Source organism: Gavia stellata, chromosome 6 (assembly GCF_030936135.1).
Source record: "Gavia stellata isolate bGavSte3 chromosome 6, bGavSte3.hap2, whole genome shotgun sequence".
Classification (NCBI taxonomy): Eukaryota; Metazoa; Chordata; class Aves; order Gaviiformes; family Gaviidae; genus Gavia; species Gavia stellata.
Genome location: NC_082599.1, coordinates 15,598,805 through 15,623,457, shown reverse-complemented (window position 1 = coordinate 15,623,457; position 24,653 = coordinate 15,598,805). Strand labels below are relative to the sequence as shown.

General features: G+C 38.0%; 1 protein-coding gene across 8 annotated transcripts in view; it reads right to left on the bottom strand.

Moving 5' to 3' along the window:
- The window catches only part of PARD3 (par-3 family cell polarity regulator), a 458,445-nt gene that overhangs the window by 245,356 nt on the left and 188,436 nt on the right, over positions 1–24,653 (bottom strand). For 6 of the 8 annotated variants that reach the window (XM_059818399.1, XM_059818402.1, XM_059818398.1 and 3 more), the window contains exon 5: positions 11,840–11,971. The exons of the other annotated variants lie outside the window; for them this stretch is intronic. In XM_059818399.1, coding sequence (XP_059674382.1) covers positions 11,840–11,971 — 132 coding nt within the window. The remainder of the gene's footprint in view (positions 1–11,839; positions 11,972–24,653) is intronic. 8 annotated transcript variants of the gene reach the window in all.

Genomic DNA, 24,653 nt, shown 5'->3' with positions numbered 1-24,653 from the left:
AAATCACCAGCAAAATCCATCAGTTTTGATGAGAGGATGAGTTAAAAGAGTCTTTATGTAGAGAAAGCTATTTATAGTGATGAAGTGTAACTACAAGGAAGAAATACTGATGGGCTTGCTTTATGAAATCTGTGCTTTGTTGTAACAATTATTGCCTAGAAAATCAAGATAAATAAAAATGTAACTTTCAGTAATTTTAAATAGAGATGCTCACAGATACGACTGCTTTCTTTTGGGACATTTAAATTTAGTCCATGCTTTGGATAAATGAGTTGAAATTATAAGCAATCATGAATTCCTACAGATTAGGAAATAAAAGATTTTTGAAGACAAATGAGGGTATCCAAAAGGAAGAGGAAATTAAGTTTTGATACAAAGTGATTGAACACTGGCTTCTTGCCTAGTATTCTGAAGAAATACTAAGAGGTTTTGTTCATACTGGGTACTTCACTCCTCAGGTGGTTATTCTACAGTTTGTAAAAATGTTTGCAATATACAACCTAAAGGATGTTTGTTTGTTTTTGTTTTGGCAATAGTTGCATATGTATGCTGCCCTTAACATTAATTTTTAAACTGTGAAAACAAACAATATTTTAAATGGCAAATATGCTAAAATAATAATAGCCAACTGATTTTGTTCAAATTCATAAATAGTCATCTCTGGGCTGGAAAAAGCAGCATAAAAATTTTCAATCCAAGAGAAGTTAAAGTAATCACATGCAGCTGGCATGAAAGTGAGTGATACCTTAATATGGAATCTGGGCAACAATTTTTATTCTTAAAATATCACATACAAGAGATCAAAACTTAAAAGGAATATTTATTTCAAAAGTAAAATCTTTACAGCAGTAGATTACAGAAGGTCTTTAGTTCATTAGTATTTTTAGTGCTCCACATGTTTCCAATCGATTACTTCCTCATGGAAACACCAGTTGTGCTGTATTTTTTTTAAGTCTGCGTATCCTGACTATAGAACCCGCCTCAACCAGAGTAACTGCATCAGTTAGAAATCAGTTTTCCTTCTTTGGCATAGGGATTCAGCAAAAGCCCTTATCAGTGCCACAAGGCAGTTGGCAGTTAGTTGCTGGGTCTTATGAAAACACTTTTTAATTATTTATTAAATCAGGCCAAATAAAATAAATTTAAAAAGAAGAGAGAAATGGTTGTTTCTTCTGTTTTGCATGTGACACATACAAAAGTAAATAACTTTTTCGTACATCCTGATTTCCTAAGCAACCAAATTCCTATGCTCCCCACTCGCCCCCTCCCCAGCCCTGGAAACTATCAAGGTTGACCATTTCATATGCAACTCCAAGTAGTTTCAAGATAAATTTAGAATGGACTTATTTTCAAATCAGTCAGTGAATGAATTGGCAAGGCTGGCCTATTTTCTTCTTTTCTCTTCCAGTTATACTGATGAAATAAATTACAGTCTTATGGTATATCGCATCAACTAGGTCATATTACGTAATTCCATTCACTCAGTTGCTGCACTCACTAAATCTTGCTGTGTCACCTCATGAGGAATCATGACATTTCTCAAAGTATCCTATAAATTACAGTAAGCACTTAATACAGCCGAAGAGTACTACATTCAATAATGAAATGCTCGTACTTAAGCAATAAAATCAAGATTAAATTTAAAACCCAAAATAAAACAAAAACCAGACAAATTGCTTCTACATAACTCAATTATTAACTCCAACTTACACAGTAGTATTCCCCTTCACAGCAAGGTACAACCATGACATTAAAGTGACCTGTCCACACAGGATTTTAAAGAATAAATGCCTTTCCTGTTTCCATCAATGGAAGATAAATTAACGATCACTTCCACAACAGACAGGACAAACTTGGCCCTCTTCTGAAAGCACCCTTAATAATTCATAGAAAGAAAAAAAGTACAAAAATCGTTCAATAAATGATGTAAGTTTCCCATTCAGATAAAATCTGTCATTTTCCCTCGCCCACAATAACCACTCTGACTTTATTTCTGTTCTGTTTCGAATTAACTGAGTTGCATGACTCATCAGTGATTTACCTGAATCTCACCTAAAAACTACAGTGAAAAGCAAGAGCCTGTACATCCATGTTCCTGTCTGGATAAGTTGTTCTGTTTTATTGTAGGAAGGACTACAACTTCCACTACAAATTAATAATATAAATATTTCTCTTAAATCGGTAACATTAGCCATTTATAAGAAAAATTGTACCAGGAAGAAAATCAGACTGTTTAAAAAAAAAAAAAAGGCACTTATTTCTCCATTTCAAGTCAAGCAAATTCTAAAATGCAAATTAAGTTAACTGAAAATTAAGTTAATGTGAAGCTTAAGCTAGGGCCAGACTGACTTCTAATGCAGAATTATAGAAGTTAGGCTTGGCAACAAAACCAAGCAAATTCTCAGTCTTGGGTTTTCTTATCATCTGAAAGGAACAGGGAAAAAAACAGTATTTGGATAACTTTCTGATTTTGAATGGTGTCTTTCTAATAGAATATAAAAAAGGACATCATCAAGACTCTAGAAAATAAAACAATGAAGAGATTTGGGGAGCTGGGATTTAGAGATGCCATCTCTTTCTTTCCAAGGAATTGGTTGCTGTCCTGTAGAAATCTGTGTTGTAAAACACAAAGCAGGTATGCAAGAAGAAGAGAAAGGTAGAGCAGAGAAAATGAGAAGAACACAAAACAGAAAGAAAAAAGGGTAAAGTATCAATACGACGTACTACCAGTACCACCTTCTGAAACAAAAATGCAGAATTTCTTTTTAATCCTCAAAGATACAAGTAATCACTTACATATTTACACTTTGGTTAAAAGGCTAGAATGCGGTACAAGCATAATGTGAATTTTAAATGAAGAATACTTTAGCAAGGGCGAGGGAGAATCCTCTATAGACACAATTAACAGAATTGCTTTAATACACTTAAAACTTTTAACCTTTGTGGTCTTTGAAGTGAATAGTGGAACTGCATCTATTTCAGGTTTGTACGGAAGGGCTGTACTGCCCTGAAAAGTTTTACAGTGCTGTAAACTAATGAAATAAATTATCTTAATTTGGTTAGATCTATTTTCATTAACTGTATTACCCACCAAGGGAATGAGGACAAATTTTAATTTTACTGATGTATTTCACTTCTGCATTACTTTGGCACACCGTAATTGTGGCTCCTGCTTGGTATTGCTCGCTCTGCCTTTGCAGGGCCACCTTGTCCCCGTGCTCCCGTCCATGCAGGCAGGGCTGCATGGAGCCCCTGGGACCCGCGCAGCCGTCACCACCTCGGGCAGGGCTGCACGGTACTAACTCGTAACACTCTCCCACGGGGGCTTTTGAGGACACGGCATGGTAGCAGCAATAAGCGCATTATGAAAATGGTGAGAGTGTTTCTATTATTAACAATTTGTTGGGATACATTATATACGCCTGGACTAAAAAGCAAAGATGTGAGAAAACAAACCTTTTTCACAGCACGAAGAAAGAAAACAAGTTCTTAAAAGAAGAAAAGGAAGACCTGAGACATCCTTTAGATTATATGCTTTTCCAAGCCCAGTAAGGGATTTTCAGATGTGCTTATCTGACCTGCTACCATGGACAGGCAGCAATCAAAAAAGCCAGAAGTAATACTGTTCTGCAAAATATTTACAAAATAGTCAGAAAAGTAACAGCAATAATTTATTTAAAGCTTCTTACAGCATGTCCATGTAATTTAAAAGAGTATTACTTATATCCCTGGTATCATAGATTTATTACCATTAACTACCATATGAACATGATTCTTTAAATACTTTGGTCCAAAAGGGCAGGAAATGAGCAGTGTATGGTTACTAGCAAGTCTAAAAAAGCCCTTCATGCATGCCAACACTCTTTAGAAAAGTTCTGCAGAATAGAGTAGGTAGTCTAGCAGATACTAGCTGATACCAGCGCTTGTCAGGCAGCACCTGGAGTATCATGTCCAGTTCTAGTCCCCACAAGTCATGAAAGATGCCGACAGACTGGAGAGGGTCCAAAGGAGGGTCACAAAGATGATCAAAGGACTGGAGAACCTGCCTTGTGAGGAAAGACTGAAGGAGTTAGGTATTTTCTCCCTGGAGAAGAGAAGGCTCAGGGAGGACCTCATCACAGTATTCCATTACTTAAAGGGTGGCTACAAGAAAGACAGAGGTGCTCTCTTCAAAAGGAGCCACATGGAGAAGACAAGGGGCTACAAGTACAAGTTGCACCAGGAGGGGTTACATCTTGATACATGAAAGAATTTTTTTTTCAGTGAGAACAATCATTCACTGGAACAACCTCTCCAGGGATGTGGTAGAGTTCCCAGTACTGGAGGTTTTCAAGATGGGATTGAAGCAGGTGCTAGGTAGTCTCATCTAGGCTCCCTTTCCCACAAAAGGTTGAACCAGATGATCTTTCAAGGTCCCTTCCAACCTGGGCTATTCTATGATTCTAAGATTCTTTAAATTTCAGCCCAGTCCATCTGCATACTTATGTGCATGTGTACCTATATCTATGACAGTGAGCGTGTTTGAGTGTGAGGATATATATCTGAACATGATGCATGTCTTTTCTTATAATAATTAAAACATATGAGGGTTTTTGTTAAACTGACTTTTCTGGTTTGTTTTTTTGTTTGCTTGTTTTTAAAATTGTGGACACATATAGAGCTACATTCTGCCACTGAATTCATATCTACACAGCAGCACATAACCGAAAGTAGACTGTAGCTCCCAAACTGTCTCACCTATTTAATACACAGTATGAAATGACAGATTATTTTTCAAAGGAGAACAAGATAGATGCCAGCATGGAACATTGTTTATAGAAGTGTCACCACTACAGCTGTCCCCAAGCAATAAAGCTGTTTATTCCAACCTCCTACCTCATATAAACTGAAGCCGTCAGCACTGAAAAACAACTTCAAATCTGTTCATGACTCCAAGACAAATAATCTCCTTCCAAAATATACAATTAAGGTCATGTCCACAAATGCCCACTTTTCATAGAAGCACACAGACCTCTAAATTCCAGGTTAATATTTTCTTAAAAATCATACATACTGTAGTTTGAAGTTCGATTCTGTCTCTGTACATACTGATGCATCAGTATAAAGATAAGCTTTCCTCTTTAAGGCTTCTTCTCTCTGTTTCTGTGGTTATACACACACATTTAGATAATATTTAATAAATACATGTATTAGCATATTCATATCTAAGCTTTATACAGAAGAATACAGAGATTCTTCTGAATTCAGAAGACATTACAACTCTTCTGGGGGGTAGGAATTTGAGTCTACATAAAAATTGGAAATAGATCAAGTTAGAATCTAAAAATCAAATGGCTTTTAAATACAGAAATCAGGTTTAGATTTAGAAATCTGGGCTTGAAGCCAGTTAGGTTCAAAGTCAGATTTAAACCCAGAAAAGGCCTGTGATTCTGATTCTCACTACAGAAAAAACATGGTAAAAAATTTAACCTTAAAAAGCAGAAGTTATAAATACAGAAACAGAGAACTTACATGCCCATCATAAGAGTTTGTTTGACCCCTCCCATTCCCCTTCCTAAGCATTCTGACACGTAATACAGAACCAGGTCCAGCAAGTCTCCCACATGGAGACATATTTGAAGGAACTGGGCACCTCAACACCCACCAGAGCCTGAGCCACTAGAAGCAGCTCAGTGGGGTCCAGCCTGGACATGACCCAGCTGAGCTCACGCACGTCTCAACTCGATGCAGATCTAGACTCCAGTACTACACAATAGGAGTTTGGGTATTTTTATGTAGGTACTCACTTTGTAAACACCTAAATATAGGCTTCTCTTTTTGGAGCTCACTATGCACAGTATTTTTTCTAGTATAATAATAATAAATATAACACAGGGAGAACACTGAAACAAGTCAACAGAATAATCACTTCATTGTGGTCATGTACAGATCAGTGATACCCCAATCCCACTACACTCTTATGGGAAGTCAAAGGCTATTAGAAATTTTTTAATAATTTTGACCATATTACATATATAAAAATATTCCAAAGGTGTGATTAGTTAAAGAAAAAGGAAAAAAAAGAAAAATATTTTTACACCTGTGTTTAGTAATGGCTCCAAGGTGTCAAGGGGCTCTGCTGGCAGCCAGACAGGGCATTTGGCTGGCTTAGAGCTAGATGCAACTGCTGCCCTTGCTGAGACATAACTGCCCCTCTTCTAGATGTAACTGCTGAGCTGAGGGTCAAGCCAACACTTTATAGCTTACATGTCATATGAGCATTTGAGTTCTGAGCTGAAGGAGTTAACATCCTCCTAGTATACAGAAATAAAGGAAGTAGTCAATACCTAACTAGTTGTAGCATCAGCATACAAGACAAAATATTCTTGGAGCAAATCAAGCTTTTCACCTTCTTCATAGCACAAAAGCAAGAAGAAACAATTGCTGTAGCACTCAGGGTGTTGACCACCCCATCAGGTGGAAGCCAGTGTGATCACATGGCCAAGAACCCATCTCAGATAGTAAAAAAGCTGCATTTGCGAGTGGATATGGGACTGTGGAGACTTGGAAATCTTGCAGGGGCACCTTGAGGTCTTCTGATCAGCTCTGTGACTAACGTAAACCTTTACTGAATCCTCTACCAATGCACTGGTCACTGCTGCTACCTGCCCATAATTATAGCTACGGCCTACTAGTTAATACTAAGTCAGGTGCCAAGCCATGCTTTTCTTGGTCACACCCTATAGCTCTACCTGCAGAACCAAGCAAACTGCACGAGCCATGGCCTTGTTCACTAGCTGGTAACATTTTTTTTCCTCCCATGATCAGCCTCAGAGTAGTCCTGCCTGGTTTCACAAACCCTGGATAGCTTCCTGGCTACACGCATACACCTCCAGCCTTTCAATCCACTGAAGATCCCCAAAAAAGAGATGGGCCTCCGCATAAGGCCTACAGCTTCGAACATACGCATATCTCTTATCTTTGTGATAGAAATTCTTTCTAAGGAATATGACAAGCTTTAAAACCATCTTTGGTATTTTATAATTTATGCACTGTCATGGTTCCATGTTCATTAAGGTTGCTATCACAAGAGACAAATTATAACATGTATGGACTCAGAGAGGGAGGAAAGCAGTGGGACTCCATCTTGAAGTTGAACAGAGTGACGGACAACCGGTTAAAAATTATTCCTCCAACTGAAGCCTCACTAATCCTTTTTCCAAATCTTAAAGCACAACTCCTTGCTAATAACAAGAATTTTTACTGCAGTTTCAACCTCTGCATGGGAGGAGTTTGAGATAAAAGCCTCCAACCCCCAAGCCTTCCCATTTCCAGGCCATGAAACACTAAAGGTGCAGACCTTTCCACTGTAGTTACAGTCATAATAAAACCTAGAAACCAAAGCCAAAATACACCTGTCAGACAAGGAGAAACACAAAAGAGATAAACTAGTGAAAATAAAAATATTTATATACAATAGCTATACCACTACCAAACGTTCAGAACTAAACAAAATAAACGAGCTGCATTTCTGCCTTCTATTCTTCTGTTAAGGCATAAAACAGAAGCAGGGGTTTTGCTGTTAAATGAAAAATTTGACAACATGGGTAAGTTGGAGCATGAGAATCCACAGGAAATTAGTGGTTTAAATTCCTCTGAAGCTCTGATTACTTTTTTTCAACTGACAGTGCTGAAACGCACTAATTTATAGCATCCAAATGTTTTAAGAAAGTATATTCAATCATATTAAAAGCAGGCCTTATTTTGCTGAAAATACAAGCTGAAGGCAGGTACTCTACAGCTGGAGATGTAAGACCATATGCTACTTGCACATCTGATCTCGTTGAAAAAGGAACCAGAGAAACTGTACCAGATTACTATGGGCAGATGTCATGAACAAGAATAACTGAGGGGAAGTGTTCCATACAGCACATTTCTGCTCAAGAAGACAGCAGTAGTAACCAACATCTCTTCCCATTTCAGGATACATCTGAATTGCTTTTATCTCTGGTTTTTGCTAGATACTAGAAAGCTACTGGGATTTTAGGCATCAGACCTGTTCTTCAGTAATAATCATGAAATTTTACTCCATCTCCTAACCTTGCTTTCATGCACTGACAAATACAGACATATATCCAATACAAACACAGAGAGAGAGATATATTTATATATCATTCTAATTGAGCCAGTCTCTTTGTATTTGCAAAGCTGATCATCTGCTTCATAATTAAGCAGGGCAGCTGTAGAATTTCCCTCTCCCACCGCTCTTGCACCCCTTCCCAGCACACAGCACAGCCGGGTCCTCTTAATCCTTCTGCGAAACAGGCCTTGCCAGCAGAGCAAGGAATATACTATTTCAGTTCAAGGTGTCTTGATTGCTGCCAGTTCCAAAATTTGACTAATGAAACTAAAATGACCACCCGAGAGAAGCTTTCTGTGTTCTTAAAACTTAAGGAATTGGTGAAAAGTTTAACTCTTTCATGTGTTGCCTTTTCATGTCTCCCTGGTATGAAACAGCATGAGTCCAGATTTGATCAGGGCCTGAGCAAGTCTTGAGGTGAACTGAGGGAAAAAAGATTTCTCAAATAAAAGTGATATTACCATATATATGAATAAATCTCAGAGGAAATAAGATTTTTCAACTATTCCTCAAAGTTTGGTTGCTGTGGGGGAAAAGAAAGTGCTGTGGAGGGCAAGGTGAAGAACAAAAAACAACTTTTTCTTTTTTTAAGGTATTTCAGAATTAAATTAAAGATTGCAAATTTTGTTCCTAGAACTTGACAATCTGTAGGACAGGATTAACTAAATAATTGAGCAAAAGGGTAAAAAAATACAATCATTAACTTTCCAGCAGTATTCTGAAACTGTATTTGGATTCTTGGCTTTATAGTGTGAAATGATTCTTTGGTACAAAAGTTTCACATAACTTACTTCATGGGCTTGAGAAATACCAAAACTTTCTGAGAAATACCAAAACTTTCTGAGAAATACATGGGTTTGCCCTGTGGACAACCAGAGGGGTCCGGAACTAACTGGGAACAATTCCTAGGTAAATATAGCTAACCAGCATGTACAACGAGAACACCTTGAAGGACTCAGAAAGCAGAAATAATCTTTTCCATTTATTTGATGTATCACTCTAATTTAGCAGAGCCCTAGTAAAGCACAATAGATAGGAGCAAAAGCAATTACTTCCAGGAATTTTAACGGGCTTCATGCATTCCTCCATTTTTAGGCGCTAAAACCTAGGTAAGTTTACAGAACTATTCCTCCAACGACTACTCAAACATATCTAATTCTGTGCCCTTATTAGTCCCTGCTACAGTAGCTTATAATGATTTCCTAGAAACAAGGTCTTGCAGTTTCATCTGCAGAACGGGCTGTGATGTTGCAGAATTACAGTTTGCTCCATAGTTCTGCTTATGGGAAATGAGGTCTTGTCCACACAAAAATAATTGCACTTCTTTAGTACCTCACACCTTCATTCCTCAAAGCGCAATGCCAGTGAATGTTCATGTATATTGGAAGCTGACAAAGACCATCCTGGAAATTTTTTTCGCCTTATATTCAAAAGGAAGAGATGAGGCAAGCTTTTAGAGCCTTCAACGAGCCACAAGCCTCTGGAGTCTGCAAGATTAATCCAGTGTTTACTACTATCTCCTCTAAAGAGCCATAAAGGCAAGTTAGACCAGGACTATTATTACCCCTGGTACCTGTAATGGGTTCTGCCCTAGAGGTTTCTTGGCACTGTTCACTGCCTTACCCTTGGTGCGAGACCTACTGTCTGCTACTTTTCATGCACATACCAGCAGGGTGCACAGACCACTCCAGCCCCTCCACAGCTCTGTTGAGCACACAGGAATAGGACTGGAAGTTGCTCCATAAATTGATTATGCCAGATAGCAACCTCGTCACTTGAATTTCTTCTTCACAGAAGTGAAAGGCTTAACCAGGGGAAAACAAAAAGCCCACAGAAGATACTGAAAAGGGTATTAGACTTTAAAAACCCCAAAACAAGTGAAAGTATCTCTGTCTGCAGCTACTCCATCCCCTGCCAGGCCTTTCCCTCCCTCTCTGTGCAGAGCTGTGCTACATCCCAATCTGACTACAGGCTTTCTTCTTCTCTGCATACCCTGTTAAACAGATTTCAATGTAATTAATTATACTGGTGATATGAAATCACAAAAGGATCCTGGTCTTCCAGGTGCATGCAGATTCATTAACACATTTAAAGAACAAACCCTCTCTCTCTCTCAAAAATACCACCACAAACAAAAAAAACCAAAAAGCAGAAAACTTGCTCAGAAGAAACATGATATTTGCAATTTCAGACTTCAATCAGATAACTCAGGTAACAAATACGCTTCCAGACTACCACTAGTGCCCAATTATTGACCTAACTGGTGAATAAATTGAACTAGTTAAGCTGTTCAGAGACCAATATCAGCACAAAACTTAATATAAAACATCATACATTAAAATATTCATGTACACAACATTTTATAAGATGATTACTATTAAGATTCCTATCCCAACTTCTTTTGCTGAGACAACAGTTTCATTAACTGCCATGGTGAAAAACTAATGACGCGTGGAAATATGCCTTGAAAACATCAAACAAGCAGAACTGTCACAGGAGATACCTTTGAATCTGGGCACCCACTTTCCATTTCCACACAGGCAGATACAGAGACAGCAGCTAAACTCATCCGCACTAACTCTACATCTTTTGAGAGGAAAATAGTTACAGAACTACCACTATCATTAATTGTGCATAAAACATATAATTTGTAATTTGAAGTGAATCTGCAGCTAATTACAAGATACAAAAATAGTTAATAGTTCACCTTTCGGTTTTTTTAGGTTTTCATACTCTGTGATATTACTTAAGCTCCTTTTTAACTGAGAATGGGGTTGTATAAAGAATGTTTGCAATACCTAGGAGTTGGCAATGCTGGACTTCAAATACCGGTATGGGATTTGTGGGTGAAGGAGACCAGTCCCAGGACACCAGCCCGGTGTTGGACTCTAAACCTTCCCCTCCATTCACAAAGCACAGTGTAAGAAGCTTGAGCTGTGTCAAATGGCAAATGTCATTTTGAAGCCCTGCTGAATAAAGCAAATTCTGGTTCTACGCCCTATTGCTGTAAAATACAAAATTCGTATATTTATGTTTAATGCAAAAACTCAATTTTTTCATGTCACATTGTATAAAGAAGAAAAATGAGATAATAATCCTACATATGCGCTATCCTATATATGGGCTTCCTGTTATATCTCCAGTCTCCATAGTAAAGATGCATTTTCATTACACATTTGAAGACACTTCTTGGAAAATTTCAGACACGTACGAATACATAAAGTGTCTCAAAAAAGCCCAAGATCAAAAGCAGTATAAATGTACACCAAATAAATATAACACTGTCTTCAAATTTATAATTAATATATTTTACATTATTAAGAATAACAAGCATTTAAAAGCGCAATGCCAAAACTGACCCACATTTGGCTATTCTGTAGTAATAATATTAGCTTTCAACAGGAAAATATTTATCAAAATAATACTGTCTAATTCAAATAACCCTGGTGGTATCAATTGTGAAGAACGGCAGCACTCCACATACTCTATAAATGTCTTTATGATTCAAAAATGAAATAATTTGCAGCTGTCTGTTTCAGTCTTAATGCAGTTTTTCTGGAAGCAGAAGGAATCCCATACAAATTTAGTCAGCATACTGCTGGTGCTTTTATCATGCTTAGAGAGCCAATATCACATAAGAATACACTTCTTCGTAATAGCTTGGAGTAGCATAAAGATTAGATTGATAAAGTAATATATATATGTACACATATATATTACCTGTTCTTGCCTCTCCAGCCACTTGTCCACCATGGGATGACTGGCACTTAACGATGAACGAGCATTGTCTCTCTGAAACTGGTTAGACCAGCTACTAGTATCTCGTGGTAGGCTTCTGTAGTTTTCATCTTTCTAGTTTAAAAGAAACAAAAAAGTGTCTTATAAAAAACAACCAGTCCTTGCACATTAACAATGCAGCTGGTTATTAAACGAATACAAAAGGAAGACTGACAAAGGAGAATGCGGGTCCAGCTGGACCCAAGGACAACGCGATTGCCCAGCCATTCAACTGCAAGAGCTCCCCTTCCTTAACGCCAGCGAAGCCCAACCAAAGCCTTCCGTGGGTTTGTAGCTCCTGCAATCACTTGTGCTTCACTACCTCTCTTTTCCATCACGAAACCTCTAGTGCATGGAGTCCCCAGGTACATACCCAGCACATCTTTCAGAGCATCAGGCTCCTTAGTTTCATTCTCACCAAAAGCAAATATACCATGCAACAGTCCATCCAGTGACAGCAAAGGCCACGACATTATTTTCCCAAGTCTCTGTATGTAATCAATTTTACAATCAAACCTGTCTCACTGCTCCAGGTAGTGTCCTTTAGACCAGAATAGTATGCTAGAGAGTTCAAAACTTGAATTCATTATTCCATATAATAATGCTTTGCTTGGTTTGCCTGAAGGTATACAAATACAGTCTACATTTGTAAAAGAGCAGCAGATGGAGATTGTGCTGATGGAGATACATTTATCCCATTGAGACTGATAAAAAAAAAGATTTATTTTTTCTTTTTAATTGATGAGTTTGTCCTCACATCTTTCCCACAAGCTGTACAAATTCTTCAGCTTCTAAAGATGATTAGTCCTTACCCATTCTGATCACTAAAACCCAATAAAAACACAGAGGCAGATCCTTAATGATGCCCCAATTTAATGAATTACTGATAACTTAGATAGGTTAGTTCCCTCTAACTGAAATAATATATGGAACTGAAATTCTGCTTAGCTTTTCAAAAGAGGGTTATAAATATACTGTAAGTATCCATCCTTCCTTCAGGAGCAGAGTATCTTTTCCAGTCAATGTCTGTCTGTGCTTATGCGAAATCAGATAATTTAGAGAAAGAATCTATTTTCCTTATAGTCATTTATTAAGAAATAAAATAGGATTGTAGTGCTACCTATTTTGCAATACTACCACTTTTAGGAATCTCGAAAATCTCTAAAAAATTAAACAAACACCAGTGCACATTCACTGTTAAAAACTATTTTTTTTATTTATAGCACACAGCGGATTTTTAACCCTTTCTTAAATCAATACTTCATTCCATCAGCAGGAGTATTTCCTTTCCTTATTTACTGTATTGATATTTCTCTGGCCTGGCACAGTATTAGTCCAATATTCGAAAATATGGACTGTAGCGTCAATTTCCTTACAATTGTCCTTCACAACTTTATTTCTTGTAAATGTATGACAGGCTTTGCTAGGAAATTCAGGTCTCAGTATAACCGTGATATGTAGCACAGTTTTCAAAAGCTTCCTGTATGAGAGCAGTCTTTTCCCAGACATATCAAACTTAAGCTTTCTTAATTGATGACAACTTCTTTTCTTGAAAGAGACTTTGTAGTATAAAATAAGTTTTTCATTTCAAGACATTAAAGCTTGAATTCAACCAGCACAAGATAACCTTATAAAAATGTGTCTGCACAAGTAACCAGCCAAACAAATCACCATCATAAATTAGTTTACCCTGCCACCAATGAGGAATAACTTTGCATCTTTCAGCAACTAAAAAAACATGCAGTTTTCCAGTGTGGTTAACCACACAGCAAACTAGAGACTTGCTCAGTCTCTTACTTAGAAAGGGACAGTGGAAGTCAGTCGTTGCTTTGTACAACTGTCCCTCAGCAGAGCCATAAAAGCCAGGGAACGGTGTGTACAAATTGATTTTTTCCTGTTGCTTTTCTTATTCAGTTCTCCTTTTCTGGTGACAGAGGTGGCACAGTTCCTATAAGCCAAAACAACAATTTCTCTTGTTCAAAGTGGTGGAAAGGTATAACAACAAAATCAAAATCCAACAAAGAAATAACAAAAGATCATTTTATGCACAAAACCCCCCATACAGCTGGTGCATGAGTTATTGCCATCTAACAATAACTCACTATCTAACGGACCATCACCTAGTCTGAATGAATAGAAATTTCTTCCTATGTAATAAGATGTTTTCTGTATTTCTGTATTCTATAGATAATTCCATTTTTTATTGATGCATGTTTACAATCTTCAATAAACTTTTGAAAAAGACATTTTTATCTATGCTACACAAAAATCTCTCTCCACACAGCATCCATTACCTGTGCACAGGAGTTTTTTGCAAGAGCAAGAAAGAAGGAAAAAAAGTTCATCAAGGGACATGTTGTTCTTCAATCATTCAAACACTACGTCTCTGATCTGAATCATGCAGGACAGTCTTATTGCTTAGAGTTTATATTGGAACTTCATGCTGTAGAAGTCTTAAACGCCACAGCACACAACGTAAGTGACATTATCTAAGCTAAAAGAGTTCAATTAGGCCTCTTTTTGGTGCATCTATACTAATGTCAAGTATTCTGCAAAGAGTTTACTCCTAACACTATCTGTGCTGACCAGAAGAGTATATTCATCCTATCTACTGAAATATTTCTGCTGTAGCCCACTTCTTTAGAAGATTTCCTTCCTCCTGCTAAGCCCTATACCAGTTCATTTTACACAGAAGGCATCAAAGTCACTCAGCAATTTTTCTGACAGCAGAAGTAAAAGCTGCAATGGTAGAGAGACGTGGTTCCTTGTAACTTCTTGTGTTTCTCAGTGCTATTATCAGAGTAGAATAAAATACCTTAAAAGTGTTGCAATCACACATGGCGTCATGTTGGTGTTAGCCAAACAGTGAAACATTAGAAAAACAACTGGCCATAGACAAGTCCTCCACTCCTTTCTTTGTCATTGCTTTTTAGCAAACAGATATCCCTATACCCCACTGGTGACAGCACTAGAGCAAGCACTAAGCTAGACCAGGAGCAGAGAGATCGGTGCTTTTAACACTGCCACACGCAGTCCTTCTCGCAGACAGCTACACACCAAAACCCTAAGATGCTGCTGGCTACCTGGAACCCCATCTATGCAGGGATCTCCATTACTGCTACTGACAGATCTAATTCAAAGATAGCAGTTGTGATAAACTATAGAGGTGAAGATGAAAAACACATAGCTGCAGCTTAGACATTGAGATTTACTGAACCAGCTACAATGTTGTTTGTTATTTAAAAATTATTTTTTTTTAAATATGCAAATGTTAACCCCAGAAGCTTCACTTCTATTCAGCATGATCTAGCATTAGCACACATGCTCCCAACACCTGACTGGAAAAGGTGTGTGTCACTTTTAACTTCAATACCATAAAGCAAAAGATTTCATGGTACAGAAGCCATCAGGGTCATGCAAGGAATTCTCATTTCTTCTGGAGCTGCAGCTGTAAGCCCTCCTGGGTCCGGGGCTGACACGCATCATCAGTTACAATTAAATGCTTTAATTTTTAAAAAAAAAGTTTCTTTCCCAAACATCTTTGGGGACCATGGACCATGTCAGCTTTATCATGTTTGAAATGGAAATTGATGAATATAACACTAAAACTGCCAAGTCACGATATTACCACTACACTTAACAGCAGCATTTTGCGGTGTTTTTAATGAGGACGCATAATCTAACACCTTAAGATTTAGTTCAGCATGGTGCCCCTGCGGAGCTTTGCTGGAGGGTTGGGTGAAAAGGGACAGGAAAAATGCAGTAATTCTGCTATACTTTTAATTTCAGATGATTTGCAATATGTAACAAGCTCATCATCAAAGACTCTGCAGCTTGTAGATGAAACGATGCATTAGCATGATCTGTGTACTTCAATTACTGGCTGTCAGTGCATAAACTCACCCGTAATTTTAACCCGCAGTTGTGCCCCTACAGACTCCCAACACCACTAACCCAACCAGAACGTCCTCCACACAGTACGCTAACAGCTCCACTCATCTGTCATCTCATCTGCCAGTAGGCCCCTTTCCAAATAGTGAAGAAGTTGGTTTTTTCCTTTGTTTTGACCTCCTGTAAGGCTAATGTAAAGTGTGGCAAATTTTGGCATGTTTTTTTTTTTAAATACTAGATAGCAGTACAACAGGAGTAGAACAGATTGAAGACCTCTTCAACATAATACTCTAGAAGGAGAACCAAAATTGTAAACCAAGTTTTCACTTTAATTATTTCTACAGCAAATTGCCCACCTCTCATTTAGGATCTTCACTAAGAGAGACCACTTTGGGCACTGACTTTTTTTTGCTATCCATTCTTTTTTCTTGTACACTGTGCACTTTGGGAAAGGCTTCTCACTTGCTTGGGTTTGATTCCTTGTGATGGCCTTAGATTGAGGTAAGATTTGTCCATGTTGGTGAGAGATGAGACTTCATTTAATCTTTTGAGGTTGTAACTTCATTTGACAGACTTTGGGCAAATTCATGTCTACAAGTGTATTTACTCTTGTTGAATCACTACAAAGGCTGCTCTTCTTTCTTTTTATGCGCCACTATGTCCATGTTAGACCCTGAACAGCTTCGTGTCACTCTCAGACAGGATGCTAAAAGCTGTAATTAACAAAACATTCATATAGTTTATGTAAATACTTCTCTGTCTGATGCAAACATCTGTTTATAAATGCAGTAATATACACATATACCCATTTTTCATGCTGTCTGAAGGACTAGTAAAAAGATTCCTGGAGTTTTCTGTTTGGTTGGGTTTTTGTGTTTTATTTTTTTAACTGGACTTCAGATAAATAAATGAGGGATAAGACCAACTGGATCCCCATTTCTCAAAAAAAAGAAGGCTGCACAAATAAAGTCTATTTTATAGGGAAAATACATTATATATGGGAAATTAATTAACCCAATAGACATACTGAACTAACAGAAATTCCTTTTTAAAAAAAAAAAAATCTTCTTAGATTGAGGTCAGATTTGGAACTGTTCCCTCTATTCATCAGCAGCTTTTAACAACAAATTGTACCAAATTTCAACAGTTTACCTAGAAACTAATTGTACCAGTCACTCTTTATAAATATCCATATGTCTTAAGAATCTGACACTACTGCTTGGGCAACCTTCCTTTTCCTCTCCGTAGATTCAGTTTACTTTATCATTCTACAGTTTAATTTCAAAGCTTGCTTTTTTTGAGTTGTATTGAAGAAGACGACCCCAGGAGCTACAATAATCCAGATACAGCCCAGCCATCCACCGCATATAAGAAGGAACCAGTTCTGGTCACCCAGCCTGAGGAACCTTTGATCTTAGGCCATTCTCCAAGGCGTAAAGTAAAAGAGGACTCCCACATTAAAGAATAGCGCAGCTTTGTGCCTCCTCTCAGCTCTGACCCAGAACATGGGTCATTTCCAGCAACTGGTAAAAACTTAGGATGCAGAAGATGCAAATCTAATAGTCTAATAAAGAACTTGCATGACCTATTTATGATGAAAATAGATGAGAAGAATGACCACTCTGTAGTCATTCTGATGTTTTCAGAAAGACTCATCTTCAGAAATGACCCTCTCTATAGCTCCGTGAATGGAATGAATGTATTAAGCATCGATGATAGCTCATTAGATGCCAACGAGGAGAAAGGCAATTGAAAAGCCAGTGTTCTGCTTAAGGTCTATCACCTTACGCTCAGAAATTTCCAATTCCAATTCATATATTCCACGTTATCCTTTGATTGACAAGCAAGGCCTGACCTTAAAAAAAAGCAATAACTAGGGGCCATTATAAACGGACAGTTCTCTGTCTATGCGGTGTTATATGTAAATATTTTGTGCCAAAGAATATGGGCTAAATTAAGAGTAAACTAAAAAACATGAGACTGCCTATCCAAAACATTCTGTTGATCTCTCTTGTTTACAACGGAAAAATCAAAAATGTCATGATCTCTGCACGTATACGTGCAAAGACAGAAATTACCAGGCAGTGTATATTGTTATTTCTCCGACTGTGAGACAGGAAAGAAGCTGCTTCTTCCATTCACTCTCACAGTAAAACATCAAGGAAGATAATGCAAACCAACCCAAATAACATACAGCAGTTGATATTCTGTGATTATAATTCAGAAGCTGGATTTTATTTCTGTAAGCTTCTTAACTAAAAAGGCATGGCTTTCCATAGTTTCATTTTAAAGAAAAATAAATGAACCAGTTAATTTAAAATGTTGTGAAGCTATAGTTCTGATTCCTCTACACATTATACTTAGAAACCAGTTTCCCCTTCTACAATTTTTCACTAAAGTGAAATGTTCTCTTTTGCTGTGCCACTTAAAAGGCCTCTACAGAGTTTCTACATATACCCAGCTATATATGAATCTATATGGCTATCTGTTTAAATGCAATAATATAATTATGCACCATCCTGCCATTTTCACGAGGTATTTGCTTTTGTATCAAAATTTATGTCAATTTGGATTTAGATGAAATAGCATTTGTAAAGTTGGTTGTTTATTTTAAATAAACCTTTGATTCCTTGGGACAGCCAAGAAATTAAATTGCAGGAGGGGAAAAAAACTGATAGTGAAGTAATTTCAAATGTATGCTCTGAAGATAGAACTTAACAAATAGAACGTTAATATTAAATATATTTGAGGAGTTAAGGAAAACTTTTTTTCTCCCCTCTTTCTTCATTACATTGACGAGCATGGAGAAGAGCAGTGATTTAAGGTCAGAAACACGAAGGCAATGCCCCAAACCCATGGTAAGCAGCTATGCCTTTGCATGCTGCCAGCCAGCCGCTCCTCCCCTCTGCCAGCCCTTATCCACACCACTGGCCTCCTCCATATTTAGCAATCCTGGCAGGGGACTCTGCAAGGCTCCCACCAAACCACCCGTCACCTCATCCGACTTGCAAATTCATTTCAGACCTTGCCCAGAATCCCTCCTGTGATCTGCAGGGAAAGGCCCAAATAGGTACCAGACGGGTGGCTGTAGCAGTGCTTCTCTTTTATCTAAGTTTACACCAACACCACCACCTTAGGCTCCCTGGAGTCTCACAGGCATCCTCTCTATTTGGTTTGCTTGTATATTAATTTACAAGCCTTTCTCACACTGAACAGCTTCCCATCATTCTCCATCTTAACGATTTTAGCTTTTGTCCAGATTTCTTCTATTTCATGTGCAGGCAACGCTCTTAAGTTGGATATCTGTATGCAGGAGCTGAAGAGCTCTTTTATAAGAAGACAATAAAACTGGGTGGTAGCACAGAATGATCATCCCCTTTCTGTCAGGCTGTGAAACAAAACCAGGCTAAGTGACATCTGTTTCAGCCCCAAACTTAGTCATAACAGCCCAAAAGGTGACTAGGCGTTCGTGGTTTGAAATCCTGTATTTACTGGAACTGAATTTCCCTGCTAATTAAAGCTTACCATCTCCTCCCCAGACATACTACTCCTTTGTATAGATTAGTTCCACTTTGGGTCTGAATTTTATTCTGAGACTACTTTGCCTGGTTGTCTTTCCTTTTCTTCTTGTGTGATTAGTATTCATTGCAACATGACCTAGGTTCATTTAAAAATACAATGAATGCAGCAAAAAAGGCTGAAATAATCACTGCTTAAACCACACAGACTCATGCCAGAACACTGTAGGGAAGCACAGCCTGCAACCTGGATTGTACTTTAAACTTCTTTTTCTTGCTAGCTACACATTCAGCCAAAATCCAAACCTGCTTTGCACCAATACACAACCTTGATAATATGAAAACAAGACAGACAAATATATGAATCTGCAGAAACTCTTGAACCACAAGTGTATACTGTAAATGCATGGCTGTGGGTTACGACTAATTAGATGAAAGCAGGTCAAAACCCAGTTCCAACTATTGCCAACGAAAACATATGTGTGTTTCTAAACTTAAAAAAAAAAAAATCACTAAACCTGAACATCCAACTTTTTTTTCTCTTTTTAAACTTATTCAATCTTTCATCAAGCTACTCTTTCAAGCCCAGACTGTTTCACCCTCAAACCCAGGGAGAGCTGCAAGAACATAAATTAAAAGAAATAGAGATGAACATTTAAACATGGGAATTTGCAAAGTACACATTCACTTAGATGAATGGCAAAAGAAAAGTCAGCCATTTGTTACAACTTCAACTACCATATACCATGTACTTGGGAGCTTTCTGTTTTCAGTATAGCTTTCATTGTCTCTCAGAGAGAGGTGCTGTACACTGCATTTAGTGAAGTGAAAAGACAAACAACCTGTGCACGTTCCACCACTCCTTCATCACCAGTGACTCGTTCATCCAGGTCCTCCATGGCACTCCCAGCTCGTGATGCAGCACCGTGTCCCCTCACCTATGGTCCAGACATTGTTCACCCAGACATTGCTCACCCACCACACAGAAAGGGAGATGGGATAGCACAGCACTGGGAGAAAAATACACATTCATCCTATGCTACTGATGAAGAGCAAAGATTGAGAGTGATCTGCAGACTTGCTCAGCCTCAGAGCAGAAGTGGAAAAAACTCACCAGCTCTCAGAACTCTCTAGTATCTTGCACTAATCATCTTGTCTCTTTTGGGGAACAGAGAGGAAATTTGATAGACGGCTTCCACAAATGGATGACTCGGAGCAAAAAGAGGTAAAACAACAAAAGAGATGGAGAAAAATCACACCTTCACTTTGGATTTGTTGGTTTTGCTGTTGGCTTTTTCCCTGCTTCTTAACACATCTGGACATGACTGACTTTTGGCTGCAAACAGTTGAATCCTCTCCGTGCACATAGTACTCAGCAAACAGAATAGCACAGCATCAAGTGATCCACATTGGCTGTTACTTCTCTGTGCACCAGGCAAGGATTTTTCACTTTGTGTCATTCCAACCTGCTGCTGATGATAAGAAATACTGTATTTGTTTTCACATTTTGAAAGTTGGGAATTTTGAGTTCTTTCATAGAGATTTTAATTTTTAATGCACTAAAATATCACTAGCTTCTCTGCTAAAGAAAGTCAGACTCTTCATGATATCTAGTGAAAGCACAAGAGGCAATTGGTACATAAATACAAGTAATTCTATCAAAACATAAGAAACAACTTTCTTACTATAAGGGTGATCAAACACTGGAAGAGGTTGCCCAGAGAGGTGGTGCAGCCTCCATCCTTGGAGATGCGTATACTCAAAACCCGACTGGACACAGACCTGAGTAACCTGCTCTAGTTGACCCTGCTTTGACCAGGAAGGTTAAACTAGATGATGTCCCGAAGTACCTTCCAACCTCAGCTGTTCCGTGATTCTGTGAAAGTCATAAATTTTACACATTACTGAGGACAAAAATAACACATAGTATGTTTATTTTTGTTGCACTCTGTTTGGGTACAATTCCTCTGAACTATTTCATCATCACTTGACAAGCTGCCAGCAGCAAGTTACTATCACAAAGAAAAATGATGCATGTAACTTTTGTTTTTTGAATTTCCATTAATCTCTCTCCTATAACAACTTTTTCCACATCGAAACACACTATTTCATCATCTGTGGATAACTGACTCTCATTCTCCCTTCATCTCAGTTTATGTGAAATCACATCTGAAATGACAAAAATCATGACTGTCTCACTGAAAAGAGAAAAGCCCTGCTCAAATAAACCTGGATGAAGAAATATTCATGGCTATTGAATCCTTCAGAACTTCTGTTTAAAACATTGCATTTTTCTTTTGAAAGCAGAAAGCTGCATTCATTATGCAGAGTTTTAAAACCTATGACAGAGATGCCAGGCTTTTTGCATTTATCCTGTACTTCTCCTTAGCTGATTCTGTTGTATTACAGCACTTTACCAACATTGTTCATCGGAACATGCTACCTCCTTTCTGCAGGAGTGCGAACCAGAGACGAAGATTCCCAAGAAGCATGAGCAGCACTTCAGTCTCGTTTCCAGAACGATGCCCAGTCTTTTAGTCCACAGTCTTCCCTAGTCAATTTAATCGATTTACGCTCTGCAATTCAGACTCCCTGGCCATAAAATGACACCAATACACACAGTTCTAATACAGGGCTCTTCAATCCTTTGAATTACAGCTAAAATCTATTGAAATACCATGTCTTTGGTGACAGTGATAAAGCAAACTTCACTAAGCTGTGTTTAAAAAGACTCAAAGCTAAATGAAACTAATTTTCACTTTAAATCTGATTTTGATGCTGACATACCATTATTGTTGAAGTTTTTCATATAATGCATGCATGCTTTTCTCCTATCCAGACATACTTCATTAGAGAAATATTTTTTTTTATTCTCTTTCCAAAGATGATTAGAAAGCATTGCATCTTTCACATAAATAAAAAAATCTACAATCCAACAATCTGAAAATTTGTACTCATCAGTCTCAACCCATAGGAACAGCAAAAATACCTGCAAGAATAGATAGTGGGAAACACAATGCTTTACAGGTAAGGGATTTGACACTAGATGAGACTTAGATAACTCCCATACGGTTTCAAATTCTTCCTCTGCAGTTTACAGAGCCCAAAAAGATGAGGTTTCCAAGTAGGAAGAAAGCGCATCCTAAAAATAATTATTCCTACAAAGCATGGCTATTTTCAACCTCAAAATACATATGTGGGCAAACTCATTTAAAAACAAACAAGCAAAAAAACCTGGCTGCTGACTAAATAGCAAAGGCAAAAAGAGAAGAAAAAAAAGTTTAAAAAAAGATGTGCCAAGTACACTCAGCTATGTGTTTGCTGTTGCTGATCCACCCCGCCGAGCAAGTTGTGTGCCATTTGCTTTGCTCCAGGTGGGTCAACCCAGGAGCAAGAGAGGCACAGAACCCCGTGCACAATCATTTTTCTCTCTCATTACTCTCTCTTGAGCTCCCCTTCTTACTGTACATTTTCACTTCTTTCTGCTGTACCAATGCTGTTATCTCTGATGCAACAATATATGAATCAAATTCAGAGGAGTCACAGTGGGAAATTTTTCATAAGCCAGTTAGCCATGGTATAGCCCTGCATTAAGCAAGGCAAGTTAACTAGATAAGCCTTGCGTCTTTCAGAGAAGTAGGATCGAAGCAGACAACTAATTTGTAATCATATGCAATTCCTCACCACAAAAGGAGATGCAAATTTAAAAAAACCACACTGACAATATATGGGATAATTAATTCACAGTTGTTACAAGACACAATAGATCTGGTTGTTGCATGTATATTCTTCCAATACAGTAACACAAACATCTAAGGGAAAAGAAACGTGATTTTTATTAATGCAGCTCACACCTCTTAAGTGCAGCTAGTTAAGTCAATAGGCTTTGGTACTGAATTATTAAGAATGTGATTCAAATTAACAGTTATTCAGAAAACAACAATCTCAAAAAACATTTTACTGCAGTGGAAAAAAAGCACACATGATATGCTTCAGCTGCATACAATCTGTTCAGCTGTGCAGTTCAACACAATTCGAACAAAATTACAGCCTGAAAATCAGGTAATACTGCAGACCTTTAAGAAGAAATTTTTACTAAGAGATTTCTTCTTGTTTCATTAGAACGGCTCAAGGAAGCAAGAGACGGGATTAAGTCAAGCCGTGAGTCACTAGGTAACACAGATATGTCTCTCACACACAAAAAAGTATCTGAAAGTGATTTTAATATTCAGTTTTAAAAAACTCCCGAGAAGTTAATTAACCTACTAAAGCCGCTGCTGATACTCATGAGCCAATTTTGTGAATACTGGCACAGATGAGAACACCTAATCATTTGGTTGAGACAACTCATGGGAAGGCTACAGAAGAATGAGATCAAGAATTACTTAGCTGAGTACAGTTAGCAACACTACAATAACTTTTAAATAATCAATAACAATGATAATTCTCCAAATAAGTATTTTGGGACACAGAATGTCTGGTTTCAAGTTGCTCTTACAGGTGAACAACACAGAAACCAGAAATGACCAAGATTCCAATTCTAAGGAAACACAGAGTGTATTGTGATATCCGACAATAAATATGTTTCTTTACAATAAGATAATATGAGAAATGGATGAGAGAACATGTCCAGTTTACTGCCAGGGTTTCATACCAAAACTTCCTACTTACTGTAGTAGAAATGCCTCTCAAGTTCAACAACATTCAACTCTTTGCAGGACCTACTCAGACCCCTCCAAACCAAACTCTGTCCCTCTCTGGTCATTCTCTTCTTTCCCTAAGGACACAGGAGAGCCTGATGTCCTGCTTCATCTACCCTAATAACTACAGGTAGCACTACAGTTTCTTCAACAGGATCCTTGAAACATCCCACATTTTTCCTCTTCTCCAGTGCCCTTTTCCCTTTCTGTTTGCCCAGAACTACTGGCATATGGCCTGGCTCCTCACAGCCTTCGGTGCATGGCAGCACTCCCACCCCTTCATTTCATCTCAACTTGGGCAGATGCCCATTTTCCTGACATTCCAAATTCTTCTTACCCAAAATGAAACAAACACCAATAAGGAGTCTTCTCTCTTTGCCAAGAAATAAATCCCTTCTGCCAGATACACACAGTTTCCCTCTTCTAATTCCTCCCAAAATTGGACAGGGTTTCTACCTGTCAATTATTTCTCTTTAGAGGTGACGGGCTGAAAGTAATGTCACTTCTTAGAGTCAGTAGGTGGATGAAGCTTTTGGCAACTCTCCCAGAAACCCTTTTCTTGTTTCTGCAAGATACTGCTGGGGCAAAGTTGCTAATCTACAACTGTGCTGCAAATCTCAGCCCAAGAACATATGTTCTTGTGCTGTC